General features: G+C 40.3%; 4 protein-coding genes across 5 annotated transcripts in view; 2 read left to right on the plus strand and 2 right to left on the minus strand.

Moving 5' to 3' along the window:
• Nucleotides 1-1,665: 1,665 nt before the first annotated feature.
• Tsp2A (tetraspanin 2A) lies at nt 1,666-3,278 on the minus strand. Its single transcript, XM_089596795.1, has 5 exons — nt 3,164-3,278; nt 2,514-2,711; nt 2,236-2,412; nt 1,960-2,145; nt 1,666-1,880 (listed from the first exon to the last, which is right to left on the minus strand). The coding sequence occupies exons 1-5, from the start codon at nt 3,257-3,259 to the stop codon at nt 1,803-1,805; spliced, it is 735 nt and encodes a 244-aa protein (XP_089452921.1). The 5' UTR covers nt 3,260-3,278; the 3' UTR covers nt 1,666-1,802.
• Nucleotides 3,279-4,347: 1,069 nt separating this feature from the next.
• Nucleotides 4,348-5,591, plus strand: LOC106641256 (uncharacterized). The gene is made up of 2 exons (XM_014355612.3): nt 4,348-4,639; nt 4,796-5,591. Exon 2 carries the CDS (start codon nt 4,799-4,801, stop codon nt 5,480-5,482), a length of 684 nt encoding a protein of 227 aa, XP_014211098.2. The 5' UTR covers nt 4,348-4,639; nt 4,796-4,798; the 3' UTR covers nt 5,483-5,591.
• A 29-nt stretch (nt 5,592-5,620) lies between these two features.
• Vps37B (vacuolar protein sorting 37B) lies at nt 5,621-6,987 on the minus strand. 2 transcript variants are annotated; one of them, XM_014355613.2, is made up of 4 exons: nt 6,735-6,987; nt 6,425-6,596; nt 6,262-6,344; nt 5,621-6,197 (listed from the first exon to the last, which is right to left on the minus strand). In XM_014355613.2, the coding sequence occupies exons 1-4, from the start codon at nt 6,867-6,869 to the stop codon at nt 5,952-5,954; spliced, it is 636 nt and encodes a 211-aa protein (XP_014211099.2). In that variant the 5' UTR covers nt 6,870-6,987; the 3' UTR covers nt 5,621-5,951. The 2 variants fall into 2 exon arrangements, with proteins under 2 accessions (XP_014211099.2, XP_089452493.1); XM_089596367.1 differs by having other exon boundaries at nt 5,621-6,193; nt 6,258-6,344.
• A 459-nt stretch (nt 6,988-7,446) lies between these two features.
• mRpL44 (mitochondrial ribosomal protein L44) overlaps nt 7,447-20,090 on the plus strand; it is a 52,339-nt gene continuing 39,695 nt past the window's right edge. The window contains exons 1-5 of the mRNA XM_089596147.1: nt 7,447-7,751; nt 7,895-8,261; nt 8,347-8,431; nt 8,506-8,809; nt 8,889-9,054. Of these exons, the coding sequence (XP_089452273.1) occupies nt 7,679-7,751; nt 7,895-8,261; nt 8,347-8,431; nt 8,506-8,809; nt 8,889-9,052 (993 nt within the window). The 5' untranslated portion in view covers nt 7,447-7,678 and the 3' untranslated portion in view covers nt 9,053-9,054. The remainder of the gene's footprint in view (nt 7,752-7,894; nt 8,262-8,346; nt 8,432-8,505; nt 8,810-8,888; nt 9,055-20,090) is intronic.

The raw sequence follows: 20,090 nt of genomic DNA on the forward strand, positions 1-20,090 counted from the left end.
ACTCCTGTTCACCATGATTCCCCTGCAAGTTTCCATCTCCCACTCGGTTCTCTCGGTAACCCATCGAAATCAAAAGTACCTCGGTTCGGCCCAAACGTAGAAAGTACACGCGCGCGCGCGACCTTCGCCTAATCCTATACATTGTTCCCTCGCATCTGCACAGATTGGAATCTCGCGGCAAATGGATTTTCAACGAGAGCCCAACGATAATGACGAGCGACGGTCCAAGGCTGAACAATGGGTACAAAGCACGTATGATGGACGTTGTTTTTTTTTTTCTTCAATGATGATTTATACTTTGCGTACCCTTGACCACTGGTTCATCCTGTTCCACGCATGCTTGTCGAATTTCGTCTCGGTATTATTATAAAGCCCGCGTATAGGACAAAAAAGAATTCACCCACGGCAAAAAAAAAAAAAAAAAAAAAAAAATAATGTCAGTCGCGCCAAAATTACACGCGCCTCCGAGTAATCTTTTCAAACAGCATAATACATGTATAGTCTTAGATGGTGTACGGGTACTCGTTGGCGGTTGCGAGCCTTTGTACGGAGAGTGAAAGGAACATCAGAAAGATCAAACACCGTGCAGAACCCGAGCCGTTATCTAAGTAGCTGCAGCGCGGCCGATCGTGATGAGGCCAAAGGCTGCGCGGGACGACGATTACATGTGTACGATGAGAGAGAGAGAGAGATCGTTTGCAGCAGCCTTTGGTGTGGGTACAGGATAATGATGATGATGCCTAGTCACGATGTGTATGAGGTTTTTTTTTTTGCACCACTCAAAAGTTTCCCATGGCTACACACGCGCGCGCATATACATACCTTTGTTTTTATTCCTAGTCGGGTTGCGTAACCGTACAACCGTATGGATTTTCATGGTTGAATCTCGTGTGTTTATCGGGGAATAGACACGTGACGATTGGACGAAAGTTATTATGTCATCTGCACTGAGAGAAAAAAAAAATTACGTATAGTTAATCGGTTGCAATTTGGCTAAAGAGAAAATAATTGTTATTTTTAATTGCAAAGATTGTTGTTTTAACGGTTAAATTACCTGCTGGAACAGAGTAAACCTTAAAATGATCGGTTGATAAATTTTACTTTCCTACATAAAAATTTTTTCACTGTTCTCACCATGATTTTAAGTGTTGAATTAATAAATTTCATACTATTGAAAAAGTAACAATTTTTTCCACTTTTGCCATCTTGCATCCGATTAACTGTGCGGAATGGTAATTTTCGATACAATTTTTATTATTTTTCTTTTTTTTGCAGTGTACTTTTTACTTTTAAAAAATACGACAACGAAGAGACTTGGTACTCTGCGCATATTTATAGTAATTTATTGAAATGCATATGGACTATTCGTTGCTTACACAGTAAATATATATATATTATTTGTTGCGTTTTAAACCTACGTGCAGCTAAACAAAATACAAATGACATGTACAAATGTATAAAAAAAAAAAAAAAAGAAACTTTATCGTGAAACGTATATATTACATGACGTATCTTAAATATAAAAGAACACGAAGGTAAAAGCACCTATAGGACTGGAAAAATCCCTCGGTACGTTACCATTTTGCGATCACACTCGCACCTTAATTGAGATACAAAACGAAACGTATGATTTTTTTTTTTTTTGTTTTACACGCACATACACACACACACACACGTACGACCACCAGTGAGGCAAACATCCAAGTCTGGACATTTTTTTTACACGTATACACATACCGAAAGTGGAGAAGAAGAAGAAGAAGAAGAAAAAAAACCAAACAAAACGAGACGTGTCGTCAGCGTCAACGCTTGTAAGTCGACATCTTTTCTTCCTTCTGGAGAGCTTGGTAGAGGACGAGTGACGACACGCCGATGATGACCTGCGAAAAAAGAAGCATTGCGATTGTTCGAAGGGCACGATTGGTGCAGGTGGAAAGTATATAGGTGTGGCGAACTCACGTGACAGAGGCACAGGGCGAAGGCGACCCCGGCCAGCCAAACGGACCTTGTCTCGAGGAACCAAGTGAGCTCGTCCACGCAGCCGTGAAAAAAGGCGTTGCCGGTGACGGTGTCGCGGCACTCGGTTGGCAGGGGCTTCAACAGGTTCAAGTAATCCATGGGCCCGTCCGCCCCGCAACAGCCGATCTATACAAAACCTCGATTTTACCCCACGTGGGCCTCTACGAAGAAAAAAAAAAAAAAAAAAAGCAGCAAAATAAATACGCTTTGCCTTACGTTTTCTTGGATCATCCTCAGGGTGACGGAGACGTGCTCGTGCTGCGAGTTGGATATGAGGTTCCTCATCGAGTCGCGGATGATGGGCTGGATGGCGCTGTTCTGGGTGGAAAAGACCAATAGCACCGTGGTACCGGTCAGGTGGAGCAGGAAGCAGAAAGCCTGTGCGCCCAGATTCTGCAAAAGCAAAATAGACACGCCTTTTTTTTACGAGAGCGATGACTCCGCCATGGTGGGATGGCTCTTATCGCGCTTTGATTTCGAAACGAAAAACTCACGCCGAGAAGGAGGGGCCGTTCCTCGGTGAGCGTCACGGCGCAGCTGCCGATCGAGACGAAAAAGACGAGGAACCCGGAGACCAGGAGGATCCAGATGCCGATGTAGTACTCGCCGATGCGCATAAAGTCCACCCACTCCTGGAACCCCGGCTCGAACTTCAGCCACAGCGTCAGCCCTATCATGCACAAGCTCACGATCTGTGCAGTGTAATAATATCATTCGCGCTTTGTTCGTCAATTTTACATATAGAGGGATACATATATATTATATGGGTGTGGGTGTTGTCACTTTACTTCCTCTCCTTTACTCGTTTTCCGTAAATGCGCGTGATTTTTGCGTGTAGTTTGGGGTACGTCGTCTCGAACCGATTTTCCTGCTTCAATGTCGACCGTAAATAAAAAAAAATAAAAATAAAAAAAAAAAGCGAAACTTCCTCCGGTGTATACTCGCGGTATTACTACATGTGTACCTATCGATGATTCACTTATGCGAAAACTCGTCGCCATCGTTATCGGTATACACGACCACGAGATGATAGACAATACGATTGGAAGTTATCGAGGGTAAAAATTACGCAGTACAATTGTAACAAAGGCGAAAATTGAGCAAGTTTTTTTTTTTTCAATCCTTACGCGCGTGTCGGACTCACCAGCATGATCACGCTGAGGCAGAGTATCGTGTACTTTAGGCAATCGATGCTGCGCTCGAGCTGAGCCCGGCCGATACCTTCGGTCTTTACCACCATGTTACGGCACTATCTTGGCACGAAAAGTCACAAGTCACGGGAAAAACAATTTTTTTTTTTTTTTATAATTTAAAAAAAACTCTTGTACGATCCCACTTTGTAGGGGACACTCGCTTTGTAGGTTTAATTAGACTAGTATTGGATGGAAAAACTGCGCGCCCTCGTTTTTTTTTTTTTTTTGGGCCCAAGTGTTACGGAAAGACTAAACCGAGGTGGGCGCGCGAGTAGCGGGTAATGTCGTACACGCCAGCAGGTTGTCAGCATTCCTTTTGTCCCCCTCTCTCATATTTTTTTTTTTTCTGTTCCTTATCTTTGGCAAACAGATGCGATAAAGAATCTCAAGCGGATAAGCAACGCCCCAGATGTACAATATCAGGTGTATATATACAGCGGGCGCCCCCCGACGAGTGATTCACAGTTATGAGTTATTGCATGACATTGTATGGGTGAGGTGTTTTCAGATGCTCGAGTGTGTCAATGGGACACAAAAAACCGTCGTTCGTGCATTACGATGCGAGGTTGGCCGATACAAAGTTCTGGACCTTTTTTTTTTTAACGTTTTGCCATTTAACGGTGCGAGGATGGAACCTCAGTGTCCGCTCTCTTTGACGCTTTGCGAGTTGGGTTTTCGATCTTTCGGTTGTGAGTGCGAAACGTCTATAAATGATCGGTGCTGCTAAACTTTGGCACAAAATAAGCTTTCAAAGCCACAAAAATTGCGACATAATCCGTGGATGTTTACAGGAAATCTTTATCATTGTTTCCACAGTTGAGCAACTCTTCGAGGTGTAGGTGTGGATATATCAAAGATCCTATACTCGCTCGCATCGTAAATGGAAAGTTGTTACAATTCGCCGGAATCAAAGACTGGAAAAAAGCTCCGTTGTTCAAATCTTAGTTTGACCGAGAGTATCAAATATTTTTCATTCCGTATCTAAAAAGTAGAGCTTTTCTTGAGCTCCCGTAATTTAAAACTTCCTCTGAAATTTATTGTGCATCGTCAACTATCATCGGTAGGTAATGCAAAATAACAGGTTCCTACTTTATCGTTATAGTCATTGGAGTATCCTTGCGCGTGTGTGTTGGTTTTTAATCTTCTGCTAACCTTCGTGTATACCGTCTGCAAGGCGTTGCGTGCAAGTTTAACAAAATAAGCTTGCGCAAAAGGTATGAAATTGTTGTTAGCGTTTTGGATTTCGCGCTTTCAACTTGCAAAAATGGATACGACGACCAAAGGTCATTCGGTGCTGTGAGTTGTCAATTATAACTTTTCTCCTTTTCCGTGACAAGCTTTGGCAAAGAACATTACCAATGGTTTTCGATTGGCACTTGGAATTATATGTTTTTTAGCGATAATTACGTCAAAGTTCAATAATCAAGGTAAGGCCAGCTTCCTTTCGTATTAATGTTAACATAGAAAAATTATTTCATCCATTTGTCAAAGAGGAAGGAGGAAAATGTTTAAACTAAACTAGATGTAATGCTCCACACGACTGTATTACAGTCAATAATGCAATCATAACATTTTTTTTATAGATAATGAACCGACCAAAGCCACATTTTATAAGTTCCTTCAAAGAAATCAAAGCTTACATGTCAACGAGGAGAAGAGTTCAGAACCACTATGACACCCTCAAAGTGGCAAGGGAAAGTACTCAGGAGGAAATTAAAACAGCTTACTACGAGCTCACCAAAAAATATCATCCCGACAGAAATACATCGCAAGAGGCCAAGACAAAGTTTCAGGATGTGTCCAATGCCTATGAAGTCCTTGGAAATTTTCACAGAAGAAAAGTGTACGATCGTAATATGTCCGCGAGAGGTGGCACGGTAGCTTCAAATACGAGTTACCCAGTACACGAGGACAAGTTTGCTGGTTTTCAAAAATCCAGATCATCAAATGTCAATGAGACAAAGAGTACTGATAACTTCAGAAACTATGACTTTGATGCGTGGACTAAGGCTCATTATGGAGTAGCTTTCAAAAGACATTTGGATAGAAAAAGAGCACAGCAAGTGGTTAAGGATTTAGATGATAGAGTTCAACGATATAATGAAGCCGAATATCAAAATTCTCTTCGATTAACGATATTTTTCTGTTTTACCATTGTCACCAGTGTATTGATGCAAACATTTTTTGAACGTAGTTATGATGAGCCTCGTGTGAAACAAAGAATAGCTAATAATAATGAGATCCAAGAAGTTAATTTTAGAAAAAATTAGATCACTGTTATTGATGGACATACGTTTATTTATAAAAAAGTTTTCCGTCACTTGTAAATACTGATAAATTATTATTGTACAGAAGAAATAAATATATTTTATTCTCACATTTTTCATAGCTTATAATTTCAACAACTGTCAAACTTGCATTAAATTTATTATGTTTACATTGACTCCATCAAGACTTAAAACAGTACATTGCGTTTCACTGATACATGGCATTAATTTCACTTACCAATAAAAAATCACTTTACTTCCAATTTAGGACAACTTTTTTTTATATAAAATATATCTTTAGCTTATTTGGAAATATAAAAAATACATTTGCCTCTACACATAAAAAAAAAAAATTAGGTAAATCTGGAAAAATGAAAAAAATTATAACATTCATAATTAAAGTATCTCAACGGAATCTCATTGTGTTTGTAAATCTAACAATGATTGCTTTCTCAATTTTTATTGACATATATTAGAATGGAGGTACCGGCATAGGCATTGAGATGTGTTCTGTTGGGTAGGGCACCTGTGGTGTCATTCCAGGATAACCTCCTGCAGCTGGATATACTGGATTCGCTGCCTGTGGTGGTCTTCTCATTAGTTCTCTCATTTTATCAACCTTGACTTTACGCAAGTGCATGATTTTCCGTCTGGACAAGAATTGTTCTAAAAACTCGTCCACTTCAGTTTCTCCAGCAAGAAACTTTTCTGCTACTTTCTAAAGTTGAAAAATTTTTAATTTAATCCAATTTTCCTCAAGTCCATCAAAATTTTGTACCAACCTCAGACTCTTCTTCGATTTCTGCTGCTGCAGTTTGTAACAGATCTAAGGCTAGATCAACTGTCATTGTTCCTGCTTTGTTTGCTGCAACAGTTGGTCAATACTCAGTACATCAGCCTTAACCATAGTTTTATAATTGCACATAAGTATTACCCCAGACTCACCGATTTGTTCCAGTAGGGCCTGTACTTTTGAACACAACTGACTACCCTCTTCGCTCAGAGACTGTATACACCTTTTGGCTTCCTCCAGTTCTGGCTCTTTGGTCAGATTGAACTCTGCTAATGACCGATTTCTGACCATTATTTCTTTCTTTTCTGCCTCCAACTCTAGCAACTATCAAAACAAAGATAAGCCAATACTTGCTATTAATTACACCATGTCAATCAATAATACATCACAATTGACTTCAACAATGTCATGAAAGTTCTTAAAAACAAAATAAATAATAAAATCAGCAATCGTATGAGATACCTGTTTATTATCATTGATCAGCTCTTCAAATTTTTCTTCGTCATTCAGTAACTCCTTCAATTGTTCTGTAGTATAATTCTGTAAAGGACTCAGAGCAGCTGGTATATCGGGCTCTTGCTGAGTGGTTTTAAACATTTTTTAACGAATAAACTACGGAAAAAAATAAATAAAAATCAACTCGTACACACACAATTGTTTAACACTGTTCGCAACAGTGCACTTTAGGTTCAGGTCTCAGAGTCAATCAACTGTGCTGTGCTGGCTCGAATGACAACAAGTAAATAGAAAAATTATCCCCCACTCTCATTTGACGTCTAAGCTAAAGATGGCGATATCATCCAAGTAAGCGTTAACATTTCAAATCAAACGGACATCTGATATGAAATGATATTTTTACTAATCGTAAAACTTGTGGAGGCTAAATTAAATATTTATAAACATTTAATGAAATAACATTAGCGACTTTGCGATGAATAACTCTGGCTCAGTGGGACTCGGAAATACGTTCCGAAACACGAATTTGTTGAGTAAATGGCAACACCGCTGTCAGCTGGCAACAGAACAGTGATGTGACAGTTTCAATATTATGTCCCTTTTGTCAGCGTCAGCTGATTGCAACGTTGCAATTTACTCAACAAACCAGTTTCGGAACGTGGCCCCTCTGGGCTTGCAGACGACACCTCTGGAGCTTCCAGTAGTTGCACAGTTTGCCGTCATGTCGTTTGTATGGAAATAACAAATTGATGTGTGAAAACAAACCAATATTTTTACGTCTTGATTCAAAATAAAATAAAAAAAATACACCTATTCAATTGAAGATTCGTAAAACCATAGGTATCTTATCTACTTAGTTCGCAATCGAGTAGATAAGTCCTCATCTGCATCGACTTAAAGTTCAATTAATCGATTAAACGTTGTCATTCAACTGCAAGTTTTGAAGAATAATGTACAATTTTCGGGCTTGCGCAAGATTAGCTGTTAAATTTCAAAAGCTAACAAGCATCACCAATCATCAATGTAAGTGTATTTTTCGTTTAATTGTTTACCAGAGCAAGTGTCGGCGTTTGAGGAGGTTATGTGTGTGACATTTTTGTAAATCAATTTGTTATATTATTTGACAACTGCTGCAACGTAATAGGCTTTGTTTTGATAACTTTTAGCCAAAAGAGAAATCAAAAGGTATGTTGCTCCGACGCTTAGGGAGTTGACAAAAAGGCAGAAAAAACAAGAAAATCCAATAGTCAATCCACGCAGCAAATATCTCGACTGGAACCGAAACGCCGAACTTCATGCCTTTAATCAGAGGCTTACGGAAAAGTTTGATTTAGAATTACTGGAGCAGGCGTTTACTCATAGATCTTACGTTATACAAGAGGAAGAAGAACAAAAGAAAGTTGGAATCGAAGATCCTCAGCTTGATATTTTGGATAACAGAGAACTTGTTGAGGAAGGAAAGCAAATTGCACCATTGATTATCGACAATTATTTGAGTCAGGTTCTGCCTTTAGCTCCACTAGAATGTATTGAGTAAGTTGCCAGTTACTTACATTTCCTTAGAGAATTTTAGTGTATATTTACGTTTTATTGTTTAACACTTGATTTTTGTCCTCAGTGCATTGAGGGAATACTTACTGTCACCCGAAATTTTAGCTAAAACAGCATCTGGAATTGGATCAACTGATTTAATTTTATCAACAGTATGTGATTTTAAATGGTTTCAACATTTACTCTAATTTTCTGAATGGTTATTGTATTCTTACATTTTCTTCAGGATTTTCCTGTAGAAGGGAAAACACTTGCAAACACGTTTTATGCACTAATATCAGCCTTGAATCGCAGTGTAGACTTGGAACATACTAGTGTATTTGTCAGAGACATTTTGATTGCAAGATTGGTTGAAAAAGACTTGATGGAAATCTGGTGTCCAGAAGAGCCATTGGAAATTTTAAATGATATACTCGACAGGGAACACAGAGAACTTGCAGAGCCGAGAATAATTGCACAAACTGGAGCAAATACCGTGACTCCTGTTTATCAGATTGGAATTTATTCAAACCGAGAATTATTGGGCACTGGTTGGTATTTTTTATCCAATGTTTATACATGTTAATTGAACCTCAGAATAAATTTGATTTTTTAAATATTTATAAACAGGCTTTGGTGAGACAATTGAAGAAGCTCAAAATATCGCTGCATTAAAGTCCTTAATGGGTCTTTTTGGTTTGCTGGATTGTAGTCCACCAATTAGATGTGACAAGAAAATGAGCGACTCTGTTGCGAAAAATATGCCACTCAAAGAATGGAGTAGAAGTAATTAAAAGTATTTTTTTCTTTTTTATAAAATAAACTATATTATTGTTAAATAATTGAAATTGAGAGTAATAATATCCAAACAAGACTACTCACAGCATCTCAATAACTTTAAAAAAGCCAAACATTTTTTACTTATAATATTTTGCTCCGTAGTATGTTTTGGTACAATTGCTTTTTAATTAATTAATTCACCATTACACAACACAGCCGATTCATACGTCTTGAATCGTTACGATGATTATTTATTACTAGGAGAGTTTGGAATTTTTATTTTTAGTAAGACAAGTAGTGTACAGATGTCAGCTCCACACCGAACGGTGCTGAACTCTGCAGCCCATTCGATGAACCACAATAATACCCTCATGAAATCTCAGAGCAAAACATATGCATTGACCGTTATTTTTTTATGCCCATTCTAAAATTGTGATTTTATATCGAAAAAAAAAAAATAATGCTTCTTTGGTGTACTTGATTTTTCAAAAAGTGAAGCTACATTGCGTTCAACGAGTACTTGCGATCTGCAAAATAGCCGTGAAAGTTCATCAAATAAAGTTGTACCCATAAGTATATCCGAATTTCAATTGCGAAGCCACGATGACGAACGACGCATGCATTATACTTATCAAAGCAGTTTGATTACGGGGGAGAGAGCATCAGGCGAGGGCAAAGAGGGAGTCGAGGGGCTCGGTCGCGCATGAAAATACATCTTACGACGTGGCAGCGGGAACAATAGGTATACGAGTATATATATGCACAACAGGTCGTTGGACAACAGAAATCGACGACGACAAAAAATAAGGATACTATAACATCAGCAGTGTCTCATCGGGTGTCGGGCAACGACAAGAGAGTCCCGTTATCGGCTCAACATTGGCGTCGTTCGGATGACAAGAAAGGGATGCAATACGAGGTGGGAGCGAGATAGTATGTTATTACCACGTACAGGCAGCATACACCTGCTGCACACGCCGCTTGAATTTTCGTCCCTCCTGATGATGATCGCAACCACAGCCAAAATGCCGTGTATGTGCATGTGTTGAGTTTCATGTACGCAATACTTACGGGCTTTTCTTTAAAATCAATTTCGCTCGGATACCGCAGCCCACCCCACCCTAGATACTTTTGTCCCTTGCACTTGTGCCAATGAGCACAAACGAGCCGCCATTGGTGCACAAGTACGTAATTTGTTTTATCAAAATTCTTCAACATATTTTGAACGAACGTGTATTTTCTCATAGTTGATCAAACTGGCCATTTCCACGTACACGTGTATATATATTTATTGGAACAACAAAGGAAGAAGAAAAAGAAAAAATCAAAAATTTCGGACCAGCGAGAGCTTAGCCTTTCCCCCCTGTAATCCGTCGCACAGCGCAAAGGCTGCTGACTCGTATATGAAAATGCCATTTACGCGTGGGATTAATTCCTCTCCCTTCCCATATCCACTGTATGCAAGCTTTAAAAGAAAGATAAAGAAAGAGAGATACAAAAAAAAAAAAATGTTTAAAGCGATGCATCAGAGTATGCACAGTTGATGAAAAGGAATAGAGAAATAAATCGTTGGAATAACGAAAAGAGTCTTTTTCCGTTCGGTATTCCTTTGCTCGACAAAATCCCCGGAATCATCGGAGTGGACGGAAACTCGCTCGAACTTTGGGCTTGTGCACGCGCGGGTATATATTCCATCGACGAAACGAGATGAGTTTCCACGCAGGGAAGGAAGAACTCTGTCCGACTCGATCGAAGCAAAGTGCACGCGAGCATCTGAATAGAGTATTTCGTGCGATGCTGAAAAGAGACTCCTATAGCTGTACCTACATCATTTTTGAAATTGCAATCGAGTGGTTTTTCTTTCTCTGTTCGTAAGTACATTCTACACGAAAAGTCGGCATTTCATCGATGAATTTATATATTCATACGCTACGTGCCATTTTTAAGTGTAACTGTAACTATATTCTTCAATTTTATTATTTCCCTTTTTTAGCAATATTCAGATAAACGAGATATTTATGTGGGAAAAAAATGATGCTCATTAGCCATATGTATCATCTACATTGTCCACAGTTTCCTCGCAGTTTCCCCGATTATTGCGACATTTGGCCGCTCGACGGTACACTCACCCACAGCGTATAATATATTTCAGCGTGAGATGATACATATAAATATGTGTAAATAGAGAGCACACACTCGGAAAGCTTTAAGAATTGCACGTTGCATGAGTAAGTAGAGAGAGAAAGAGCCCCACAGACGGGAGTAGAGAGAAAAGAGGCGAGGGACGACAAAAGAGAGAGAGAGAGAGTAGGAGCGAGCGCTCGAATATATTGATTACTCCGCTCGGTTCTATCCCCTTTAAGCTGGTTCGGTTCATCCTTGCCCCGCCGTCCCCCCTTGCCGCTTTTGCTTCCCTCCCTCCTCTCTCTCGGCTCAGCTCGCCCCCTCCCCCTCGTTTTCTCTCGTTCTGTCTCCAACCAAGCCGGGCATGCGAACAAGAGAGAGAGACGACGAGAGCGGCCTGCAAACTCGAGAGACGCAGAGAAAGCGGAGTTGCCAGGTTCGCGTTTGCTGCTGTGCTTCAACCAGCCAGCCAGCCAGCTTTTGCACACTTTCGCACATCTCTCTCTCTCTCTCTTGGCTTGGCTCGGTTTTACTGCCGCACACGCATACATACCTACACACACTGAGCTACCATTTGCTCGGTGTACACGTAATATATGCACGTGTGTGGTATAAAATGTACATACATATACTATAAAAGATGATAGAGAGAGAGGTCTTATTGGCGCTATTCCTATGTATATATATATGCGTGTATAACGACTCAATGGCGCTCTCTCTCTCTGCCACACCCTTTCGCCGTCGAGTAATCAGCGCTATTGTTGTTTTAGCCGCGAGTCTCCCTCTCTCTGACCTCTTCCCCATTTTCCACTGTCATCCCTCTTTTATCTCCCGCGTGTGTGTCATATTACATTTTGTACATGAAAATATGGGATACAATAACAAGTCATCCTTTTTTTTTCTTTTTCTCCATCATGTATATAAACGTCCATATGACTGACTATTCAGGCAAGACCTTTGGCTCCAATATGCAATTTCTTTTTTTTTTTTAGTGCGTTGACCAACCATTTGGGGTATATTTAATTATATTTTTTACACTCGCATCAAAGTATTAGAATTTGGGTTTTTTCATAGGTACAATATAATTAATGATCACGTAATGGATAACAATCGTAGCACACGCTTTTCCTCAACAGTATATGCAGTAAGTATTGTAGTATCGGTGGTTTATGTGAGAAAATTCACAAAAAATCTAACGTTTTTGTCCCCGATTTTAAAATGAACATTTTTTTTTCTTATTTTTTTTTTTTTTTGTTTTTTTGCACACCCTCGAAATAGGGTTTATTTTGTTCGAAAAATCGTCAACACTATCGACAACAACTCCATAAGTACCGATTTTCCATTTTTTTTTTCTTCCATGCACGGACTACACTACGTAGTATAGTCATAAACCTAAAGTCACTTATTTTCCGATCGCCTCACCCGGTAAATCGTCGCAAAGACAGAAAAAAAAAACGCATAGCTGAACAACACTTACACGGCTATACCCGGGAACGCACCACAGGCGAGCTATATACCTGCGCTAGCTGGGCTCTCTCCCTCCCTCCGACAGTTTTCCCCCGATTACGTTTCCAAGATTTCTCCCTCCCGACCCCCCCCCTGCGCCATAAATTTCAAAAGGTCAACCCCGTAATGCCGGTATATATAATTATACATATATATACATACAAATTAAAGCCTCCGTCAGCCGCAGCGTCTATCCCGTGCAGTCGCCCGTTTTCCTCGTCAACTCCCTCTCTTTTTCTTTCATCATCGAGCAGCTTCTGTGTTCCTCTCTCTCTCTCTCTTTCTCACGGAATGAAAATACAAAAAAAAAAAAAATACTTACAAACCGTAGGAGGAGAAGCCGGATGATTAGACCTCATCTCCCTGCGTGTATACAATACGTATACGTATATTACGTGCTCCAAAAAAGGAGGAGAGAGACGCTACCACGTAGCCCGTGGTGATGGGTTATTGCGAGCTCCGCGGGCCTTGAACGTTTTCTTTTCTCGCTCTCCCGATTCGCCGTGTACACACTCCACCACATATTTATATTCCTATACGTACACTCACTCTCGTTTATTTTTTTATTTCTGTACTTACCTTTTTTTTTCTTTAGGAGCGAGAGAGAGACGAAAATGTGTGGTTCAAGTGGGGCTGAAATTTCGCGCTCTCCGCCGAGTCGTACAAACATTGCCGCCTGTCCCGAAAAATATACATATTTTTGTGTGTACACGTGTCATTACAATGTCTAACTCGTAACGCAGATCGGGTCGATACACGGATAAGTCCATTATCTCTTTTTCTCCTTTTTTTTTTTTTTTTTTTTTTTTTTTTATAATATCGGGTCACGTGTGCCCAAATAATAATAATAATAATATATAACTGATACTCTGTGTTTGTACTCTGTACTATATGTGTATCTATAGATACACTATTACATATCATACGGACGGTATAGGTATAATACGTGTATAAAAGTACTTACTCTGGTGAATATTCTCCAGGGTACAATATACAAGAGGGGGGGGGGAGTATACACGTATACATAATAATTATATGCTCATGCGCTAAATTTTTCGATGCGTTAGCAAGTATAATAACGTGTGTACGCAACGTCCTTGGGAATATTCGAAGGCTCCTCTCGCGAAGGAGGAGCACGTCTGTATGCGTATGTATTTTTTGGGCTACACCGATAAGTACATCCTCGTTGGTCAAATCCAAAAAAGCTTATCTCCCTCTCTCTATATATATACGCACTGCGATGTCTGCTCATATATACCGCACTCTATTCCAAACGCGTTTACTCATATAAATATACGTATACTCTCCATATACACATCTTCCGAAAAAGTTCCAACAAAGTCAGTCTTCCGATGTGTTTATAAATATATACCTATCCCCGTGATAGTAATCGTATATCTGTATGCATGATAGGTGCACGGTTGACCCACGGTCAATCACTCGTTACCCTCCTGCAATGGTGTAATTTTAAAAGGCAAAGCTTGAAGCATTCCAGGGAGAGAAAATCGATTGTGCGCGCCACACGTTACCTGCGTATACTCTCTTCTTGTGCAGTTGTACGAGGTAATGCTGTCCTGAGGGAAATTTCTTGTTTTCTCGCGTATGTATGTACTTTAAAGATACGAAGCCGCCGCCGAGTGTTCTCACACCACGGGTGCATGGATAAGCACTAACGCGTGCTAATATATCCGTGCGCTTGCAAGATATATGTATATACCTATTTGCGATAACGTAACATATATATGCTAACCCCGAGGCCAAAAAAATAAGGTCATTTCTCAAGTTTGCCCCATGCCATGGGATGATAATGCTTGAGGCCGCTCTTCGGGCCGCGCATATTATGTACTATATTCGTGTGATGCGATTTTCCTCCCTCAAGATTCGTGGCGGTTTATCGCCCGCGCGAACCCTGACTTCGCGTATATTATATACCCACACTGTACGTTATTTTATATATATTATATTATACACCAGTGCCTATAGCTTCTATGTGTATGGGGTTACGCTGATGAATGCCGTGTCGAATACCTTCACGCGTCACGAGTATATATATATATTACATGTGTCGTTAAGTTACACCTTTCGAGGATGTGTTTTTCATATTATTTTATAAGTTCACACTTTCTTCGGCATTGCGCGTTTGCGGATACTAGCACGAGCATTCGTGGAAAACACACATGTCCATATTAAAACAACAAATTTAATCAAAAAGTTTCAAATATGGTGTAGCGCGGGTTGATTTTCCGATATTTTTTTTTTTTTTTTTTGGGCGAGTGACATACCAAAGGATAAACAAACGCGTGCAAGTATTATACTTACCGAGTATATACGTGCACTGCAACGAACGAGGTCCGCGCAATTGACGACGCAACAAGCGCAGGTATGCCTGCATGTTACACACGATGCATTATTTATCCACGCCCATCGCATCGGGTATACATATATACTTTTGCGGCATCGATTTTGCATTTGTTACACGTGTAGCCTATATATATGCGGACAGTGACGTCTTATTGTAATTACGTATAAAGTTTTTTTTTTTTTTTTTTTTTTCAAACCTGTCACGTTTACCCATCTAAAAGCATTTTGGTATCGTGTGAAAATTAAAATCTTCCATACACGTCGGACAATGTACGCAAGTATAAGTATATATGAAATGGACAATTATTTTCATCGGTAAATCACTTGCTGTAAATACAAATAACACCGACGCTATGTATGTAATCGAGAGAGGATAGAAATTAACTCGTTTCGTCTCGGTCGGACTTTCATTAAAAAACTTTGTAGGTACACGAGTCCCGTCCTTATTACCTATACAATTATTATATTAATTTCGCCGAATGCAGTTACAAACCGCATATCGAGTCTCCAGCAGCATGTACATTCATGAAAAAATCGTATACGTGTATGCAGTTGCGTATAACATTAACATCGTTTCGTTTACATTCGACGATTGTCGTGAACGTTCGCAGAGTTAACTATAAATTAGAATATCTACACCGATGAATCGGTACCGCGAAGATAACATTTTTACCGGTCTCAGCGTAACATATAGGTATGGGTATGTATTACGTAATAAAATAATAAATAATTGTATTTTGACGAAACGAAGAAAACGCCAATATATTGTTATCATGAGCATGTATGTATAATGTTATTATATAGAGGATGCGACCTATTCCAGAGAGCCGAGGAGAGATGAAAATCAGAAGCACTGCCTGCACTTTACGAAAAGCGCCCGTTCGTTTCTCGCGTCAATTGCGCGGTTGGAGGGAGAGCGAGAAATAAATTTGGATTTGGGGGAAAAAAAGGAAGCAGACGCGGGAGGGGAAAAACAGCACGTGGAAGCGTAAGAGTGTTATATTTACGTGATTTTGTTGCGGAGACACGCCACAGAATTTCACAAATGACTCTGAAGGAAAAGCTCTACGTGTGTGTGGGAATCGATGGTGCGTGGGTTTGTGCCCAACGAACCCCTGCACCTGCCCGTATAGATGCACCGTCATGACGTGTGTTGTGTATATACATATACACGCACTTTCATTTGTGGATGTGTACACCGCACCCGGAATCAGGAGAGATGAAAAACAAGAAAAAGGAGCGAGAAGGTGGAAAAACCGAAAGTTGGTATGATGCATCGTCACATAGGTGCAGGCTATGGAAACAGGTTTATTTATTTTTCGACTCTTTCCCAAACGCATTTTTTTTTTTTTTTTTTTTTTTTTTTTTTTTCTCAAGCGAGCAAGACCGGAGAGAGAATAAATATAAGCTTTGCTTTCGAGTACGTACATTGAATGTACTTTGCGTATACTTATTTGTTTCTCTTTGAGAAAATTTTTTTTTTTTTCTGAAAATTTTCCGAGCGAGTCCTATATACACCCTGCATACGAGTTATTAATAATTACACGAGAGCGTATGTCATCGTTATTATGATTGTCGTTGATTTTTCATGTTCATTCGAAACAGGTTGTTTGAGCCACATGGATGAAATTTCTGTTTACGTGTCGTACGTACGATGGAAGTGTGTATTTTCACTCCGATGGAGGAGGAAACATCCATCCTTTGAAATTTCGCACTATATAAAACGAAAGCAAAACCCTATTGTACATAGTTCGAGTTGCTCTATTTTGAGAAAGATACCCAATACACTCAAAAATACACTTTGGCACTTTTTCACGAGTAGTTGTAGTGCTGTGACCCTCTTCGATCCCGATGTATTTGGCATGTACGGCGGAACGCACACTCTTCATCACGTTGAAGCTGCAACTTTAAGCTGAAAAGTCTTTTTGCGGCAGCTCTTCAATTGGTCGCGTGCGGCGTTGGCAGAGCACTCAATTATACCTTACGTATATCATATGCACTGAATTCAATTCCAAGTGCGACTGCATGCATATACTTTTTTTTTTTTTTTTAATTTATTTTTCTCCAAGGGAAAAAAACTTGTTGTTGATATACTCCACGTTACAATGCATTTATGCTTTACTTTTATTGCGAGAATCGAGCGAAAAAAATGCACATCCGAATGCAAGAACGCACTTCCAATGCAACGAGGGAAACAGCATCGGGAGGGTACGAGCGCATCCGCGCAACGCAATCTGTCAAAGAAATTGTTCCGAGCGGAATATAGCGTACACATATACACAAATAGCACTAAAAGATAATCGTCGAAGGGTATAGAGGGAAAAGAAAGAAAAAAAAAAAAAAAAAGGCAGTGCACTTTACGTCCCGAGCAAGGGGTTGCGTGGAGGGAAAAAAAAGGGGGTGGAGGGAAGCTCGGTGTTCTCGTGCATTACGAAGCTTCCGCTCTTTCCGGCTCTTCTTTTTCCGAACAAAAAAATATATGTATATTTATACGCACTTACCACTCGAGCGAAAATCTCTCCGACGACGCACTCTCGCGCACGCCGACTCGTCTACGGCAATTTCTGTTTTCTCGCGTTGCGCATATATATATTTTACATTACACGTGTGTGCGAGCTCTCGCATCGAAAATGCGTAATCCGTGCGTCCGTGAACGCGTGCACGTAAAAAAAAAGGTAATGGCCATCGTGCGTTTGCGGATGGCCGAGGATAGAAATCGGAGTCCAAGTGTTATTGGCCCTGACTTTTAACAACGCATCCCTCCCGTTTTTTCTTCTCGTTCTCTTTTGTATTGGGTTATCGAACGATGCGCACTGACATCGTTACAGCGCACGGAAGGTATACATACGGACAAAAAAATAACAACAATAATAATGACACATGAAATCGAGTGCGATCTCGAGGTGTAAGTATACTTGGGTACACCTTTGCATGTGTGCGAGAGCGCTTGGCACACGATTCTGGCGTATATATAACGACTGCGGCAGCTGTGATGCGTTATTTTCTGCACCGAGGAAAACGGTAATCGGCAATTACGCCTACTTATACGTAATACCGTTGATCCTGTCCTGTGTATATACCTGTCCTTACAGTTTGGATCGCCGAGTTACTTTTGCGCGTGACGCTATGTAATATATAATATGTACTTGTACACCGCGGGAGACACCGATACTATCGATGGATCGATTGTTTGGTAAAATTTTTGGATTTACACGATTAGTACACGTAATTTAACATGTACCTATGTGTATACAACAGTATAGGTGAGGGCCGTGTATCATACCATTGGCTCGTTTGATCGATGCTGTGAAACACAACATTTTCCCGAGCATTTCAAGAACCCTCGCAACCGCGTTTAATTGCTTTTATCATTTTATTTTTGTTTGTTTGTTAAAAAAAAAAAAAAAAAAAAATACGGCCATACTTTTGTTCGTCCTCCTAAACATACATATATCTGGGAAGTAGAAACGGTTAGTTGCAAGTACTCAATTTGCATTTACCTCGTTTTCTTTCACAAAACTACACCTCCAGTACGCGTTGCCTCGTCACCGTAGCGTATGGGCATGTGTATATATTTACGCAGTGCAGCAGTACTATTTTGACTTTGCAATTAATGTAACAAGATTGCCTATCGACTTTTATGGTAACTGTCGACTTGACTGCGCTGAAGTGGCGTGCAGGCCCAACCACGTCAAACGTTGTTATATGTAGCCCTTAAACCCGGATGATAAAATAAAAATGAAAAATTGGACGCCGGGGCGGTGAATCGAGGAGGCGTACCATCCGCATCGAGGTATATTGCACTTCTCGCCGTGAAATTTAAATGCACCGACGGTACATTGTATACGTATACAGAAATCGATCGACTACATGTTTATATGTATAATATGTGTATAAAATAGGTGTAAGTACAACACACCCACGCGGGTCCGCCAATTTTCCCCAAAAAATATTCATCGAGAGCCCGGAGTTCAAGAGTATATATGTATACATTGTCGAAACACGAGGGTAGGGGGTATACACATGCAAGTCTGAAATAATCAAAGAGGGTTAAAAGAGAGAGAATATGGTGTACTTATAATGCATATACGGCCTGCAGCAGCAGAGCATATCGCAGGATCCGTTACGTGCACGCGCTGCGTCATGTACACTGGTGTACGGTATAGGTATACAGATTACAATCGCGCTCGTAATTAGAGCCCCGATGGCGAGAGCCTCTACATCGAGTGGAGTCTCCTTTTTGTCTCCCATAGCCGCAGACGAGGGTTATCGTGGTACGTGTATTTTACAATATATTTATGTATCCACAGTGGAGCCACGCGCAGGTTTTGTCCACATCATTTTGTTGAGATCCTTTTGTTTATAGTTATTGATTTTTTTTTTCATTTGCTTTATCTCGTAATTAAGTGAAGGTTTTAAACTTCTCGCTTATGGATACTTGAAAGTAAAAGGAAATCAATCCCTCTCTTGGTAATCTGTGTAAGGCAAGACACGCGGTGTTATTAAATTTTACCGACGACATGACTGCAGTATTTAATGGGACAAATGGTAGCAGTTTCCCTACTTCATGTGAGCTGAGAGCTTCGGAATGTCACGTTATTCAAAGATTTCCACCATATAAGTATTAGAACACGTATAGCGTTGATAATGGAAAAGCGGATGCTTGATGCCTCGAAGAAGAGGCCCATCGCAGAGAGGAGTAAGTATAGACACAGAGAGAAGAAGATATGATCCTCGTCCCACTTCCTTCGTATATACCCGACAAAACGGGATTCTTTCCTCCTCGGTCCGTCTAGCCGCTCTTTCGTCCTCTCTACCCATATACATATATATACATGTAATACACATGACATAAAGGGAGTACGAGGAGCAGAGAGGGCATCAAGAACATTATATACAGAGAACCCGGGACGACTTTATGTGTTGGTGAGACGCGCGGGCTTTGCATGGCGCACACGTGTGTGGTCGATCGGCCCGGCCGGCGTCCGTGTCCATGGACGAGCTGTCGAGAAAGAAGAGCAGCCAGTGCCGCGGCGTTGCCGGCTGCGCCCTGTATTATGC

The sequence above is a fragment of the Copidosoma floridanum genome, unplaced genomic scaffold (assembly GCF_036245765.1).
Source record: "Copidosoma floridanum isolate Cflo_tuat_1 unplaced genomic scaffold, Cflo_Japanese_pri ptg000030l, whole genome shotgun sequence".
Lineage (NCBI taxonomy): Eukaryota > Metazoa > Arthropoda > Insecta > Hymenoptera > Encyrtidae > Copidosoma > Copidosoma floridanum.

What these genes read in the sequence shown, in the direction of transcription:
- Vps37B (XM_014355613.2), bottom strand. Translation starts at nt 6,869, where the DNA reads ATGTTTAAAACCACTCAGCAAGAGCCCGATATACCAGCTGCTCTGAGT. An exon ending in TGATCAATGATAATAAACAG is followed by an intron (nt 6,597 to 6,734) that starts GTATCTCATACG and finishes TTGTTTTGATAG; the next exon opens with TTGCTAGAGTTGGAGGCAGA. An exon ending in AAATCGAAGAAGAGTCTGAG is followed by an intron (nt 6,198 to 6,261) that starts GTTGGTACAAAA and finishes TTTCAACTTTAG; the next exon opens with AAAGTAGCAGAAAAGTTTCT.
- LOC106641256 (XM_014355612.3), top strand. Translation starts at nt 4,799, where the DNA reads ATGAACCGACCAAAGCCACATTTTATAAGTTCCTTCAAAGAAATCAAA.
- Tsp2A (XM_089596795.1), bottom strand. Translation starts at nt 3,259, where the DNA reads ATGGTGGTAAAGACCGAAGGTATCGGCCGGGCTCAGCTCGAGCGCAGC. An exon ending in TGAGGATGATCCAAGAAAAC is followed by an intron (nt 2,146 to 2,235) that starts GTAAGGCAAAGC and finishes GGTTTTGTATAG; the next exon opens with ATCGGCTGTTGCGGGGCGGA. An exon ending in TCGCCCTGTGCCTCTGTCAC is followed by an intron (nt 1,881 to 1,959) that starts GTGAGTTCGCCA and finishes CTTTTTTCGCAG; the next exon opens with GTCATCATCGGCGTGTCGTC.